Genomic DNA, 14,823 nt, shown 5'->3' with positions numbered 1-14,823 from the left:
GAAGCAGAAGTGTTATGGTCACTGCTCTTTCCTCTTTGCAGGGAGCTAAACCCCCAGGGCTCAGGACAGTGCAGTCATGGGAGGAGCTAAGGACCTCAGCTGACCAAACCTCCCCTCCAGCGTACTGTCTGAGCCCCGCTGGCTAATGCTCTGCCCGCCTCCTCAGCCATGATTGATGGAGGCCTGCGGTGTGCGGGGCAGAGAAGGAGGGGCAAGGCCTAGGTGCCTCAGCCCCCCTCCCGGCCCTGGAGCAGGGCTCAGAGTCTCAACTTTAGAACAGTCTCTCAACCTTTCCTATCTATCTCTGAGTTCTTTACAATTATCTGGTGATAGGTGACAAAGTACCTTTTCACACCTCACCTCATTTCATCTTTTCAGTAAACTGAGTGAAGCAACTGTCCATATCCCATTTCACAGATAAGGAAATAGAGGCCCAGCTCGTGGCTGAGCCAAGGCTCCAGCCCCTTCGCCTGATTCCCAACCCCATCATCTTCCAAATGATGTCCCACCGAAGTACTTGTAAGAGTCTTTCCATTCTGACGCCCTGGCTCCCTCTCCCCAACCCCAGGTCAGGAGAAGATCAACAGAATGAGAGCCCAGTCACAGGAGTCACTGTCTCCCCAGTAAGCTCCTTCCCTTCGAGTGAGCTTATTCTAGGTATAGTCTCTAGTGATGGGCCATGGGCCTCTGTTCTCTTTGATATCTTGTCAGTGACTTGGATGAGATTATAAAAAGCAGACTTGTAGGAATTTTGGAAGTTGTGAAATATATTGGAAACAGATCCAAGGTTGCAAAGAACCCTAAGAAGCTGATTCGATCTAAGAAAATTCAATCTCATAGCCCTACTAGAAGGTTACATTAGAACAAATCAAGCTGCCTGTGTCCAAGGTGGTAGAGGCATGAGCTGAGGAGGACTGTGCCTTTAGAACAGAAGAGACTTTGGGGATGTGGTTGACTTCAAGGTTGCCGTGGGTCACCAAGGTAAGCGTCACTCCCAGGAGCCAAGGGGACCTCTGGCTGCATGTCTGCACCCAGGGAAGGTGGCCCCTCTGCTGTCCACTAGAGAGACACTGCCTGGGGTACGCTTCTCATCCCCTGCTACCCATTTCTAGAGAGATGCAGAAACTCAAATCACACCAGGAGTGAGGACAGAACGGTTACCAGAAGCCACAGTCACAAATCATCTCTTGATTTACTGGGGATCCTGGATGGAGCTGGGAGCTCAGGAGCCAGTCTGCTGCTTAGTTGCTGAATTTGGGCTTCTTGTTGACAATTCTGGAGCCTCGGTTTTCTTATCTGTAAAATGACGATGATACCAGCACCGGTCTCCTAGGATTGTTCTGGAGATTGAAATGAGCAGAAACACTGCACGGTGCCCGATGGATAGTGAGTCCTCACTAAATGTCCATGGTCTTTTTTCGTTTATGAAAAGTCTCAGGTCGGGGAACATAGAATGGACCACTGCCATTGAATCCCATAAACTGAGTTTTATCCCTCCCTCCTCTCCACCCTTCACCGTGTATCCCCAAGGCTTTTGCAAGCAGCTGGCACATGGTGGGTCATAACTCCAGGAGAAATACATTAATAAACAGGATCCATGAAGGCACCACGCTGGTCGCTGGCCGTCTCCCTTTTTCAGACCTCATGTTCTGCCCTGAGCCGAACCCAAGTGGAGGCGTGGCTGTGATTTCACTCCGTGCCATGCACTGGGATTATTTTCCAGGTGGCGGTTCCAGCCATGGTTTCTGCTTCAGAACAGACGGTGTGGCTGTCTTCTTCTCGACCCAAAGCTCCAGGCTGCCTGCCTTCCACATGGCCTGGGACACCATCCATCTTCTCAGCCTGCTTTCCTCTTGTTGGACGGTGGGCATTTTGCAACGGGCTTCCTCTTAGAGTCGCAGGTAGCTTTGGTTGTTGAGAAATTCCTTGCAGGTATTTTTGAGGGGGCGATGGTTTATTCCAAGTGTCAGACCCCCAGAAGCAATCTGCCCTCCGGGGCTCAGCGTCTTACCTGGTTAGGAAGGAATTCTTCTGGCAGGTCTGGAAGATCCTGAGGAGGGGCTGCTCCATGTCTTCCTGTGGGATCAGGACTGGTGTGTGACAGAGGGAGGGGCTGCTCAGAGCAGAGACCCCTGTGAAGGAGCCTTCCTTCCCGTGTCCGGGTCAGAGGTCAGAGCGCAGATGCGTTGGGGTCAGAGGTCAGAGTGCAGTTCCGGTGGAAGCAGCCATATCTTTGCCATCCAGAAGCCATGAGGTCAACTTTGCAAGCATGTTGCTGTGTTCTTGAGACTGGAACCGCCACCCCATGGAAGAGCAGACTCCAGCAAATGCAAGGCCTATTTATAGCCCTGTAGCAAAATGTTCATTTGGGCTGCAGCACAGGATGAGCGTGTCTCCGTTGCTTTGTCTTCTCCTCCCGCCTCGGGGGTCTATTCTAAATTCTCAAGCACTCTGGCCTGGGTTCCGGGTTTAGCTCCACCAGCTGTGTGACCTCAGGCAGGGCACCTTACACCTCTGGTCTCCAGCTGCCTCACCTCTAAAATGGAAGCAGCAGTCCTTGCCCCATCAGCCTCACGGGGTTGGCAAGAGGCTTAAGTAAGGCCACGGAAGGAGACCATCATCCCAACGGTGAACTGCCTTCCTGATGTGAGGGTTTACTACCATCATTGGTGTGACCATATTAGGAAAAGCAAAATGTCCTTCTTGCATGGGAAGGAGAGGAGGTGAAAGGAAACGTAATAAAAAGAGGAAACTGGATTTTTTTAAAAAGAATTCACATCATGGTTACCTGCAGCAGCAAATAAGAACCAAAGTGGTCGCTGAGACCGAAGAAGGTGAGCTCAGGACTGCCCGTCGCCACATGGCTGGCTGGGCCCACGGGTGGCCAGAGGTCCTGAGGTCACATTCCCACCAGAGGCAGAGAAAATGAAAACCGAGGAGACCAAGGGAACTGGAAATGTGTTCAGTCACTGCGCAGCCACTTCTCAGGTGCTGTGGGCACACCAGGCACTGTGTTGAGCACCAGGGATCCACGGAAGAGCGGACCCCACACTACAAAACTCCCCCTCGGGGAAAGGAGACAGAGAGAATTCCAGCAGCCCCTCCCAGCTCACATGTGTAACAACCTCAGCCCGTCTGAACATGGGAAGAGCAGAATGGAGGACCAGAGACTTCCCCCCCCATGCTTTAGACCGTGGATGGTATATTTAAAACCACTTCGCCTACCTTGCAGGGAAGCCTCCCACCTAGAACCTCACTTGAAGCCTCTTTACTTTTGCTCTGCACATATGTCTAACCACCCAAGCACCCTGCTTTCTGAGCTATAGCAGTTCAAAAGAGGCAAATTTAGAGAAGACAGGGACGCGATGGCAGCAAAAAGTGACACCCAGACCCAGCAGCATTACTGTGCATGGCCCATAACAGTGACTGGTATTCAGAATAAACCCGTGATCTGTTTACAGAGAGGAGAAGGGAGGAAGAGGAGCTGCTAAAATGTGCCTGGATGTAGTGTTGGCCAGGCGTGGCTCACGTGTCATCTCCTTGAATTCTTACACCCACCCAGGGAGACAGGCTTTGCTTTCCACAGGCTTTAGATGGGAAAAGCAAGACCCAGGGAGTTGTGTGCCAGAGTTACCCGGAGAGTCTGGTCCTACTTAACTGTAACCTCCTTTTTTGTTTGTTCCAGAAGGTCAGTAGGAAAATGTTTATCTTCATCAAAACTGAATAGCATTCTAAACAAAATCTGTTGTCACTCGAACGGACTATGCTTCTCTTTTCTGGAAAATTCCAGAATTCAAGGAACGGTTCCTAATGGGACAAAGGCAGGTCAAAGAGCTGTCACAGCAGATCCCTGGGAGGCTTCTGACTTTCTGCTCTGGGCTGTCTCTAAATTATCACAAGGTCCTCGTGCTCAGAGAGTGGTACAGTTCTGCGTGTGTGTCTGATTGGAAGGTCTCCTGTCCTCACTCTCTAGCTATTGACTCCTCCTTAACATACATTCCTAATAATGCAGGTCTCTTCTTGCCTCTACCTTTTAAGATTGAAAAAGCACCCCAATAGTTTTATTTATTTTGCTAAGAAAAGAGGGGACCCTCCAAAAATGGACTTTGAATCTTATCCCCTTGACTTAGCTGTTTGTGTTTGGTAACCCCTCCATCTCTGAGCCTCAATTTCTTTATTTATAAGATAGAAATAATACACATCTCATTAGGTTGTTGTGAGAGTAAAATAAGATAATGTGTGTAACTGGCCAAGCACACGATAGAGGCTCAAGATATGTGAGTTCCTCCCTTTTAATAAAGTATGAGAGTTGTAAAGTGTCGAAGGTTCTGCCAGTGACTTGGGATCACTGGGATAAGCCTTTTGTTCAAAAAGCTAGCCCCCAGGCAGATGTCTTCAAAAGAAAGTGTCTTTGGTCTAAACCCCATTTATTAGAGGGAAGATCAGGAGATTGCTTGCCTTTGTTTAACTGGGATTTTACCCTGTAATTGAGGTATGAGGGATGTCTTTTCTACAATAATTGTGATGGGGCACATTATAATGTAGCTACTGGAAAAATGACTATGATCTGAGGCTGCATTATGAGAAGTATATTATCTAGAACTGGGGAGGTGAAAGTCCGATATTATCAGAGGATTCTAGAGAAAAAGCAATGTGATCACTGCCTTGAAGTGGTTGAAGAGCTCTTACATTAAATAATTTCAGTTTAGTCTCCAGCGGCTTCACTGAACCAATGAGCAGAGGGTGTGGAGGTGGTATCTGACCTTAAGTTAAGAAATAAACATTTTACTCACATTTAATAATAAATAAACATTTAATTCTCATTTATCCCAATGAGATGCTCCACACTGCAGGATGGGCTTTCTTCGATATTGAGAGAATTCTAAAAGAGTTGCTTCCCCAGATGTAGGAATGATGGGGGGAGCTCTCCCCTCCAGTCTCAGACTTGATGGTAACTTTTCTCTAATGCACAGATACCATTAGGGTCTCTGGCCTACCCTACTTAGGGCAGAGCCTGGCTTAGCATCCCAAGGCCTACGTGGAGGGTAGCCAAAAGCTTCCTGGAGTCCAGAGCAATCCTGCAGGCACCCTGCCACACCCTCCTGGCCTTTGGGCTGTCTTTCTTACAGGCCAAGGAACACAAAGGGGTGTGGTGTGAATTGTTTCCCAGTGTGTTTGTGGCTTTCCAGGAATGAACTGCAAGACCCTTTAAGGTTCATGTTTTAAAATGTGCACCGTTCATCACAGTACACAGAGAGCATCTATTGCAATGGTCATGGGATTTTTATCTTTAATTCCACTAATGTGATGTATTACATTTATCCATTTGTGTTTGTTGAACCATCCTTGCATCCCAGGGATAAATGCCAGTTGGTCATAGTGTATAACCTTTCCAATGTGTTCTTGAATTCAGTTTGCCAATATGTTGTTGAGAATTTTTGCCACTATATTCATCAGAGATGTCGTCCATAGTTTTCCTTTCTTATAGTGTCCTTATCTGGCTTGGTCAGGCCCTGGTGTTTCAATTTGTATTCAGTGTTTATTATTTTATTCTATATGTTTCCAATAAACTACCTTGGGGCATAATGAGGAGAGATAACAAATAATAGGAAAATTAACAAACCCTCTGTTAAGAGGAGGCATGAGCCTCCTCCTCGTGTCTCATAAGGCACAAAGCCTTGAACAGATGTTTAACTCTTGGTACATTCATGGTCAACCCATTTGTTGCAGGCATATGAGGAGAACATGTATGGTAGCAAATACCAGTGGATCATTCCGGGCTGGTACGAGCCTTCCTGGTGGGAGCAGGTGCACACAGAAGCCAACTCATCCCGTTGTCTCCGGAAGAATCTCCTTGCTGCTATGGAAGGCTATATCGGCGTAGACTTTGAGCCCCTGAGCTCCAAGCAGATCAAGACCATCTCAGGAAAGGTCAGTATCATGGTCTGCCCACTTCAGCCCCCAGGCCCATCTCTTTTGATCATCCTGTCTGATGATGATGGCACAAAGTGCCGATATCTTGTTCTGGCCTTTGCTGTGTGACTTTGAGCAAATCACTGGACCTCTCTCAGCCTGTTCAGTGGGGATATCCAGACCTCCACTGCATGCCCCTCTAAGGAACTTGAGAATCAGATGAGGTGAGAGTGCTTTGTAAGCACTAAACACAATGTCCAGGTAGGTGACGGAATCATGATTTTGACAGCATCAACTACACACCGGGGTTTCAGACTTTGCCAGGCTTTCACTCCATGCACCTCTGACCTGGAATGTCCTTTCTCTGGCTCTCTGATGCTCCCATCAGCCTAGAGGAGAGGACAGACTCCCCTCTGTCTTTTGGGAAACATGTGCTATAGACCAGCCAGACTGGCTTGAACCCCAGTTTTGCCACTTACAGCTGTGCAACCTTGACCTTGAGTTGTCCAAGGCATGGATTCTTTACCTGTATAATAGAGGTAGAAATACCCTCCTCTCGTGGCAGATTGTGCAGTGTGGCTGGCATGATGCCCGGCCCCCCGGTGCTGTCATTGCTGAGAGCAGGACCTTGGACAGGGGGCTGCACATGTTTCCATGGGCATTACTACCCCAGTCCCCCACCCACCCCCCGCCAACTTAACCAGGAGAGTGCAAGAGACCAGGTGTCATACATGGCCAGGTGGCATGCTGTGGCATGGGTGAGAGTATTTCAGAAGCACACTGTTACCTATCAGTGTAAGTGTTATCAAGAACCAGGGGACAGCAGCCCTGGTGTCTCTTCATTCTAACCACCAGCCAGAATCGAGGAGAGCAGGGCACACAATTCTCTTCTGTCTTCTCTGAGCTCAAACGGTTCCTTTCTCCACCCAACCCCAGTTCCACTGAAGGAATTAAACTTCATGGCAAAGCTATATAAAATTTTTGTGTATAATTTTTCCCCATTAGTTAATCTCAATCAGAGCCAGCTCTGTAAGTAAGAATGATTTATTGATTTCTCCAAAAAAATGGCCAATCATGAGGACACATTTTGTAAACAACTCTTTAGATCACGCTGGCACCTGAGGGATGTTGGGAAAACACTCCAGCTGGAAAATGTTGGAAGAAATATTTTCACACAAAAATCAATGAGCATGTAGAAAGTTTTCTGAGATGCTGAATAATGTATAGAAAGAACTCATTTTATTTCAGTAAGTGTTATTTTTAAAGGCGTCAAAGTTTGTAGTTTATTAGCAAAAACTTGAGTCCAGGGACAGCCTGGACTCTAATCTCAAAATAATGTAAAATTTGAGGAAAATTACAAAAACTAAGAGAAAAACATTCCATGCAAGCAGACAGCATAACTGAACTGAGGACTTTAGGAGACCAAAGACAGAAATGATTGCATGCAAGCTCTGTAAAGCCGAGGGGCGTACTGGTCAAAGATTCCAGAGAAAGCCCCTGAATGTTGTTCTAAGGAGCATGGATGTTACTGGGTGGGTGAGCCATGCACGGATGCAAGCCATACACAGAAATGTGTTTTGGGAAGACCGTTTTTTTAACAGTATCTGTTAGAGGAAGCGCTCTGACTTTATAACATCTTCCAGGTCACCGACTTTCATTTTAATTTTTTTCATTCTAATGGTTTTTATTTGGGACTGGTGCTGAAGCTGACCTCACCCCCCATAACTCTGTGCCTGGGAATGGAACACTTTGTAGGTATTCCTGGGCTGTTCACTTCACCCCACAGTGACCCACTCATTGGCCTCCCAGAATGGAGCTGTGCCATTAGAGCAGAGCCAGGGCCCCACGTGGGGCAGCTTCCAAAATTTCGGGACACCCAGTCCCTGTCTCTGAGGTGTTTGAAACAAGAGACAGCATTTCTTACATTATCCTGAGGTCACAAGCTGATTGAAGTTATGCAGGAAAATCTAGGGCATCTGCCTCTTGAAATCAGAGAGTTTTAGGGCTCTCCTATGGGTTATCTAGACCAACCTCCCATCAGATTCTCAGACCCATCTAGAAGCAGAAGACTCTCTACTTCTCCCTGAATTTCCCCCACTGGTTCCTCAGGGCCCACACGGGTCCTATGGATGGCAACCATATCCCCAGAGATGTCCCTTGTCCAAAACTAAACAGCCCCAGTCCCTCTATTTGTAATTCACATACCCAGTGCAGAGCCTAATGGCAAAATTTAAGGCGATGCTAAAAACCTCAGTAATCAAGATGAAAAGTATTATAATGCAGTATTTTTTAAAATTCAAAATTAACACACACCAAAAAAAAAAAAAAAATCCATGATGAACAAAACATCATTTTAAACAAAGGTAAGGTTTCCAGGACTGGGATTAGGGAGAGCTAAGTGATTTAAGTCACACAATTGCAAGACTGGATCTTGTCTTTATTTAAAATGTTGATGTTTTGTTCATCACAGATTTTCCTTTTTATATTCATTTTGATTTTTTTTTAAAAAGTACTGCCTTAAAGTGTCTTTTGCTTGATTACTGAGGTATTTGGCTCCCTCTTCATTTCCACCCCTTGTTCGCCTCCCTCTGGTCCTGGCCCTGAACATGTTGTGTGTGTGTCAAGCTCGGTTCACACTTGGCCCATCCTCTGTGCTTGCTCTCGTGGCTGCTCTCTCCCTGGGGCATGGGGCCTGCGGTTGAATAAAGCATTCTTATTTGTGGTCTGACCACAGCCAAGTTCCCCCATTCATCTCCAAGAGTCTATGGTCAAAGGAAGGTTTGGAGGGGTGGGAAATGGTTCTTGAATTTGAACTTGTGTTATACATGACTGCTGGGGACGCAGGCTGCTGAGCTGAGGCTTACAGTTTGGGGTCCATCGGTGCCCATGAAGTTAAACAGACACTTGTAGAAGCAAGACAGTGAGTTCTTGCCATTCTCATTAAGGAAGCTAAGCAGCAGAAATGGAAAGGGACATACCCAAGATCCTTGTAGTGGTTTGAATAGTGGCCCCTAAAAAGATGTCCTAATCCTTGGAATGCGTGAACATGACCTTATTTGGAAAAAGCATCTTTGCAGATGTAATTAATTTAGGGATCTTGAGATCGTCCTAGACTATCCGGGGAAACCCTACATGCAATGGCGAGGGTCCTTGTAAGAGAAAGGCAGAGGGAGGTTTCCCACACCGAGGTGGTCATGTGACGGCACTGGCAGAAACCAGAGGGTTCATCCACAAGAATAAGAATGCCAAGGATAACCAGCAGCCACCAGGAGCTGGGAGAGAAGCATGGGCTGGATCCTCCCTCAGAGCCTCCTGAGGGAACCAACCCTGCCCACACCAGGGTTTTGTACTCCTGGCCTCCAGTCCCGGGAGAGAATAAACTGATGTTGTTTCAAACCATCCTGTTTGTGGAAATTTGCCGTGGCAGCCCCAAGACACTGATACAGTCAGCCGGCAAGTCAGGGACAGCCCCAGGACCTGAGGCCAGGACTGCTCATTCCCTACCCAGAGCCCCTTCCCCTCTGCCATGCTCTCCGCCCAAGACTTGGGGCAGGCTTAGAAAGGAATGCACCCAAATCAGCCCTTTCTGTCTCAGCGGGCCACTAGTGGTAGTGGTACTGGTAGGTGGCATAACAGAAAAGCGTGGGTCTGGTGATCAAGAGATCTGGCACAAATCCTGTCATTCCCACCAATTAATCTGCCTCCAACACCTAGTCATTCTCCTCCCCCGACCTCCACTCCAGCCTTAGTTTCCCAACTGAAAATGAGAGATATGGGCCAGGTAACTCCTGGGGTCTTTTCGTAGCTAAGTTCTCTGGCTCTGTGTAAATATGGTACTGGGTTCTCACAGCGCGTTGTGGGACATGGTCATCACGTTAAACCTTGAAATCCCTGGGATAAAGGTGACTCCTGGTAGAGAAGGTTGCAGAATCAGGCAGAATAGTGGCCCCTCTTGGAATGTGCTCTCTGAGGCTCCCCCTCCCATATACTTGTTGCCAGTCAGGTTGTCCCTGATTCTCTCATTGGCACCCAAGAGAGTTCTGATAGGAGGAATAAGAAGATCACGGGCCTCCAGAACATCCTCATCAGTCTCTTCCTATTGGAATTTCCAATGATGAGACAAATGTAGACCTTTGGGCTTCCCCGAGCATATTCAGAGCTCAGTCTTCTGAAACTTCATAAGGACAGCCTCTGGGCACTTACCGTCTGGTTCATTCTCACTGAGATTCCCCATTACCAGTCTGGTCCCCCATAGGAATTCTTTGACATGGGTGACTTCCACCATCAGCTTTCCCTTTCCAAAGTCCCGTTAGGCTTGTTTCCATTGTGAGCCTTTACAACTCTGGCCAGGTTTCTCTGGTGTTGGCTCAGCTTCCCTGGACATTTTCCCCATTTTCCTGCTGAGGCACAGAGCTGGACCAAGACACCAGATGGAGATGTTCACAGAACCCTGGAATCACTGGGGACATCAGAGGTGGCCCCAATCCCCCATCAAATGCACAGGCTCATTCTTTGGAAGAGTTTTATAATGTTTTCTGTCAAGAAGCTTCTGCAACCACCATGACTTTTGATTCAATATGGCAGAAACAGGAAATACAAATCAAGTGAGTCCTCAGTGAAGAGCCAGGAAAAGTTGCACCCATCTCCTTGTCACTGCCATGTGAGCTCCCTGAATGTGGGACTTCTGGGAAGCTCTGGGCTCTGGAGAGGAGGAAAGGAAGTGGCCATGGAAAAGTAGGCAGGCTCCCTGAGGAGGCCATCCTTCACAACGTCACTGCCACTCCTACCTTCCCCATGAAGCTCTTGTTCCCTTTGCTTCCCTAGGAATTCACTTCGATGGGGAACAGGTGGCATAGCAGAAGAACATGGGCTCCAGAGGAAGGGTGTGGTAGCCTGTGGAGGGTCATAAATAATAAGGGCACTGGTTAGATTTGAATTTGGGCCCCACCACTTCCCAGCTGAGAGACTCTGAAAGATGGCTCATTGTCCATACCAATATCCATAGGCCCCCGGTCGACTTCAGTAACACAACTCTAGTTTTTAAGTAGGTATGTTGCTACTGAGCTGAAAGAGGACAGTTCCCAGCTTCACATGTAGCTAGATATGGCTAGGATTCCAAGTTTGGCCAAGGAATATAAATAGGAGTGTTATATTGGACTTCTGGAAGTCTCCGTTAAAGGAGAGCTTGCCTTTCTTTTCCCTTCTCCTTTTTGTGTTGGCTGGAATATAGATGGGATGGCTAGAGTTCTAGCAGCCATCTTGGATCAAGAAGTGACTGTAAAAAGGAAACCTCATTCTAGGGCAGTGTTGCATGCAGATAGGAGCTGGGTCTCTAATTACACTATAGAGCTGCTATGGCAGCTGTCCTCTGCTGACACATGGACAGCTTCACTGTGAGAGAAAAATAAACTATCTCTAAGTCACTGATAATTTTTTTTTCTGTTCTCTATAGCTGAACTGGGTGACGTAGTGATAGTGATGCAGTGACATTGGGCAAGTCTTTCTGAAATCGTTTCTTATCTACAATATTGTGGTAATAATATCTTGTATAAGATTTATAAGGATTAGATAAAGTAAAGCAGAGAAAAGTATTGTGCTGAGTGCCAAAACACACAATAGATACTTGACAAATTGTGGTTCTCTTTCTTCTTTAGACCAGCAGCCTCAGAGCTAGAGAAAGGAGTAGTGAGTGAGTTTACACACACATAAACACAAATCTGATCTGGCTTGTTATTGGGATTTTACTGAATTTGTAGGTTGATATAGGAAAAATTGACTTAGTAATATATGAACATGAGTTTTGTGTATCCCTGCATTTACCAAGGTCATTTTTAATTTCTCTCAGAAATGTTTTGTAATTTTCTGTATGGAATTCTTGCACATACTGTGGTTTATTTCTAGGTATCTGAGGTATTTTGGTGAATATATGTGCAAATTACTATTGGGTGCATACGTAGGGGTAGAATTTCTGAGTCACAAGGTATGCATATGTTCAGCTTTAGTAGACCCTGCCAAACAGATTTCTAAAGTGGTTGTACCAATTTACACACCCACCAGCTGTGATTGAGAGCTCCAGTTGGTTCCCATGCTCACCAACATTTGGTACTGTCGGCTTTTTAATTTTAGCCAATCTAGTGGGTGTGTAGTGGTATTTCATTTGAGTTTTAATTTACATTTCTCTGATGACTAATGAAGTTAAGTATCTTTCCATATCTTTACTGGCCATTTTGATACCCCCTTTTACAAATTTCCTGTTCAAATCTTTTGCCCATTCTTCTACTTGGATTCTATGCCTGTTTCTTATTGATTTGTAGTTCTTTTTAAATTCTGCATATGAATCCTTGGGGTTGTATGTATTATTTATATCTTCTCCCATTCTTGAACTTACACATTCACTTGCTTAATGATGTATTTTGGTGAGCTGAAATTCTTAATTTTAATGTAGTCCAGGTTATTCATCTTCTCTATGATTAGTGTATCTGCATTCTATTTAACTATCTTTGCCCACCCACACTCATGAAAATATTTTCCTATCTTATCTTTTAGTATTTTTTCCCTTTCACATTTAGATAGAAAATCTACATGAAATTGATTTTATGTATGGTGTGAGGTAAGATCAAGACTCATTTTCTGCCCATATGGATAACCAATTGATTCAGGACCATTTATTTAAAAGTCCATCATCCCCCCATCCCCCCACCCCACCATGCTATAGTGCCAACTTTGTCATAAATGAATGATTATAGACAATGTGGATCTGTTCCTGAACTTTCCATGCTCTTCCATTGGTTCATTTCCAAATCCATTAGCCAGCACCACTGTCTTAGTAACCAAAACTTTATTATAAGACCTGATACTTAGTCATGTAATCTTACAACTTTGTTCTTCTTTTTTTTTTTTAAGATTATTTATTTATTTGTTTGACAGAGAGAGAGAGATCACAAGTAGGCAGAGAGGCAGGCAGAGAGAGAGGAGGAAGCAGGCTCCCCGCTGAGCAGAGAGCCCGATGCGGGGATCGATCCCAGGACCCTGAGATCATGACCTGAGCCGAAGGCAGCGGCTTAGCCAACTGAGCCACCCAGGCGCCCCGACAACTTTGTTCTTCTTTAAGACTTTCCTGGATGTTCCTGGCCCTGATGTCATTTTTCATTTAGATCTACTCACATATTTACACTTTCCATTACTTCTCATTCCTCCCTGCATTTCTGTTCTATTTATGACCACTTTCATTCTGCCCGAAGAACTCTTCTTAGTCTTTCTTTTACTGCAGGTTGGCTAGAGACAAATTCTCTCAGTTTCTGGTTATCTGAAATTTTCTCTCGTTCGTCTTTAATTTTGGGATATAGAATTCTAGCTAGTCCATTATTTGTCTTCTAGCTTCCATGGTTTCTATTAAGTCAACTGTTCTGAAGGTAGTGCATCTTCTTTTCTCCAACTGCTTTTAAGATCTTGTCTTTGTTTTGGTCTTCAGCAGTTTTACTATGTTGTACTGAAATGAGGTATTCTTTGGGATTATCTTGATTGTAGTTCACAGAGTTCATATGACTTCATGAATCTGTGCATTGATACATGTTTGGAGAGATTCTAGCATAATATTCCTTTAAATATTGTTTCTGCCTATTCTCTTTCTCACATTCTTTTTTTTTTTAAAGATTTTTATTTATTTATTTGACAGAGAGAGATCACAAGGAGGCAGAGAGCCAGGCAGAGAGAAGTGGAAGCAGGCTCTGATGCGGGGCTCCATCTTAGGATGCTGAGATCATGACCTGAGCTGAAGGCAGAGGCTTAACCCACTGAGCCACCCAGACGCCCCTCTTTCCTCACATTCTAAGACAACAATTACACATATGCCAGACATTTTCAACACACTCCACATATCTTATGTTCAATTCTTATTTTCTACCCTTTTTTCCTGTCTATGTTACAGTCTGAGTTATTACTGTTTACCGCTACTACCCTTTCATCTAGTTCACTAACCTCCTTTCTGCTGTGTTTAATATGCTGCTTCATTCATCTATTGAGTTAATTGCAGTTGTTGTATTTTTCATTTTTAGATTCTTCATTTTATTCCCTTTTTTTTCTTTCATAGCTTCCAGTTCTCTGGTTATATTCTGTATCTTTTCATCTATTTTCTTGAACACATAAATGTTCCTCTTTTAAAGTCATGTCTAATAACTTCAAGATTTGGATCATCTGTGGGTCTGTTTCTATCATCTATTTTTCTCCTTTCCTTTATTCTTTCCTTCCTTATTCCCTTCCTCACTTTTTTCCTGCCTGCCTGCCTGCCTGCCAGCCTTCCTGCCTTCCTTCTCTCTTTTTATTATTTGGTCCTATTTCCTGGTGTACCTATAACATTTTATTAATATAATTGGAGATGAAAAAAAATGTAGAGACTACAGATGGTGTTATCTTTCTTCAGAGAGGATTTATTTCTCTTTAAGAAGGTAGCTAGACTAGGGGAAGATCACCTAATCCAATCAAGAAGTGAGATGATTTCAGGCTTGTCTTTGTTTTTATAGACCTTGTCTATTTTGGCTTGCTCTTATTCCTAGTATTTGTTCTTCATTGTTATCAGCTGAAATCCTGGGGTGTCTACTGGCCCTGGAGTTCAACTTTTGTCTTCCCTAATACTATGAGACTCCAAACAGTTCTGCTTCATTTCTAAACCCCTCAGCCACAGCTTTTTCTTTGCTTTTCAGCCTCTTTCTTTATGCAGCTTAGCTCTCACGAAATATTTCAAGTCAAAGGCCAGTCTGAATACTGGGCTCACTTTTCGGTGTTTCATTTTCCTCCTAACACATTGGTCCTACAAGCATTGCTATCCTGATAATCCTGAACTATAGGTTTTTTTGTCTTCCCCTCCCTGTGGGACTGCTGGAAACTCTGACCCAATGCTTTGTTTTCCTGCAA

At 45.1% G+C, this 14,823-nt stretch overlaps 1 protein-coding gene across 1 annotated transcript in view; it reads left to right on the top strand.

The window, feature by feature from the left end:
- The window catches only part of GABBR2 (gamma-aminobutyric acid type B receptor subunit 2), a 336,631-nt gene that overhangs the window by 183,676 nt on the left and 138,132 nt on the right, over positions 1 to 14,823 (top strand). Inside the window, exon 6 of the mRNA XM_047700879.1 lies at positions 5,731 to 5,931. Coding sequence (XP_047556835.1) covers positions 5,731 to 5,931 — 201 coding nt within the window. The remainder of the gene's footprint in view (positions 1 to 5,730; positions 5,932 to 14,823) is intronic.

The sequence above is a fragment of the Lutra lutra genome, chromosome 13, assembly GCF_902655055.1.
Source record: "Lutra lutra chromosome 13, mLutLut1.2, whole genome shotgun sequence".
Taxonomy (NCBI): domain Eukaryota; kingdom Metazoa; phylum Chordata; class Mammalia; order Carnivora; family Mustelidae; genus Lutra; species Lutra lutra.
This window is presented reverse-complemented; position numbering and strand designations above follow the sequence as displayed.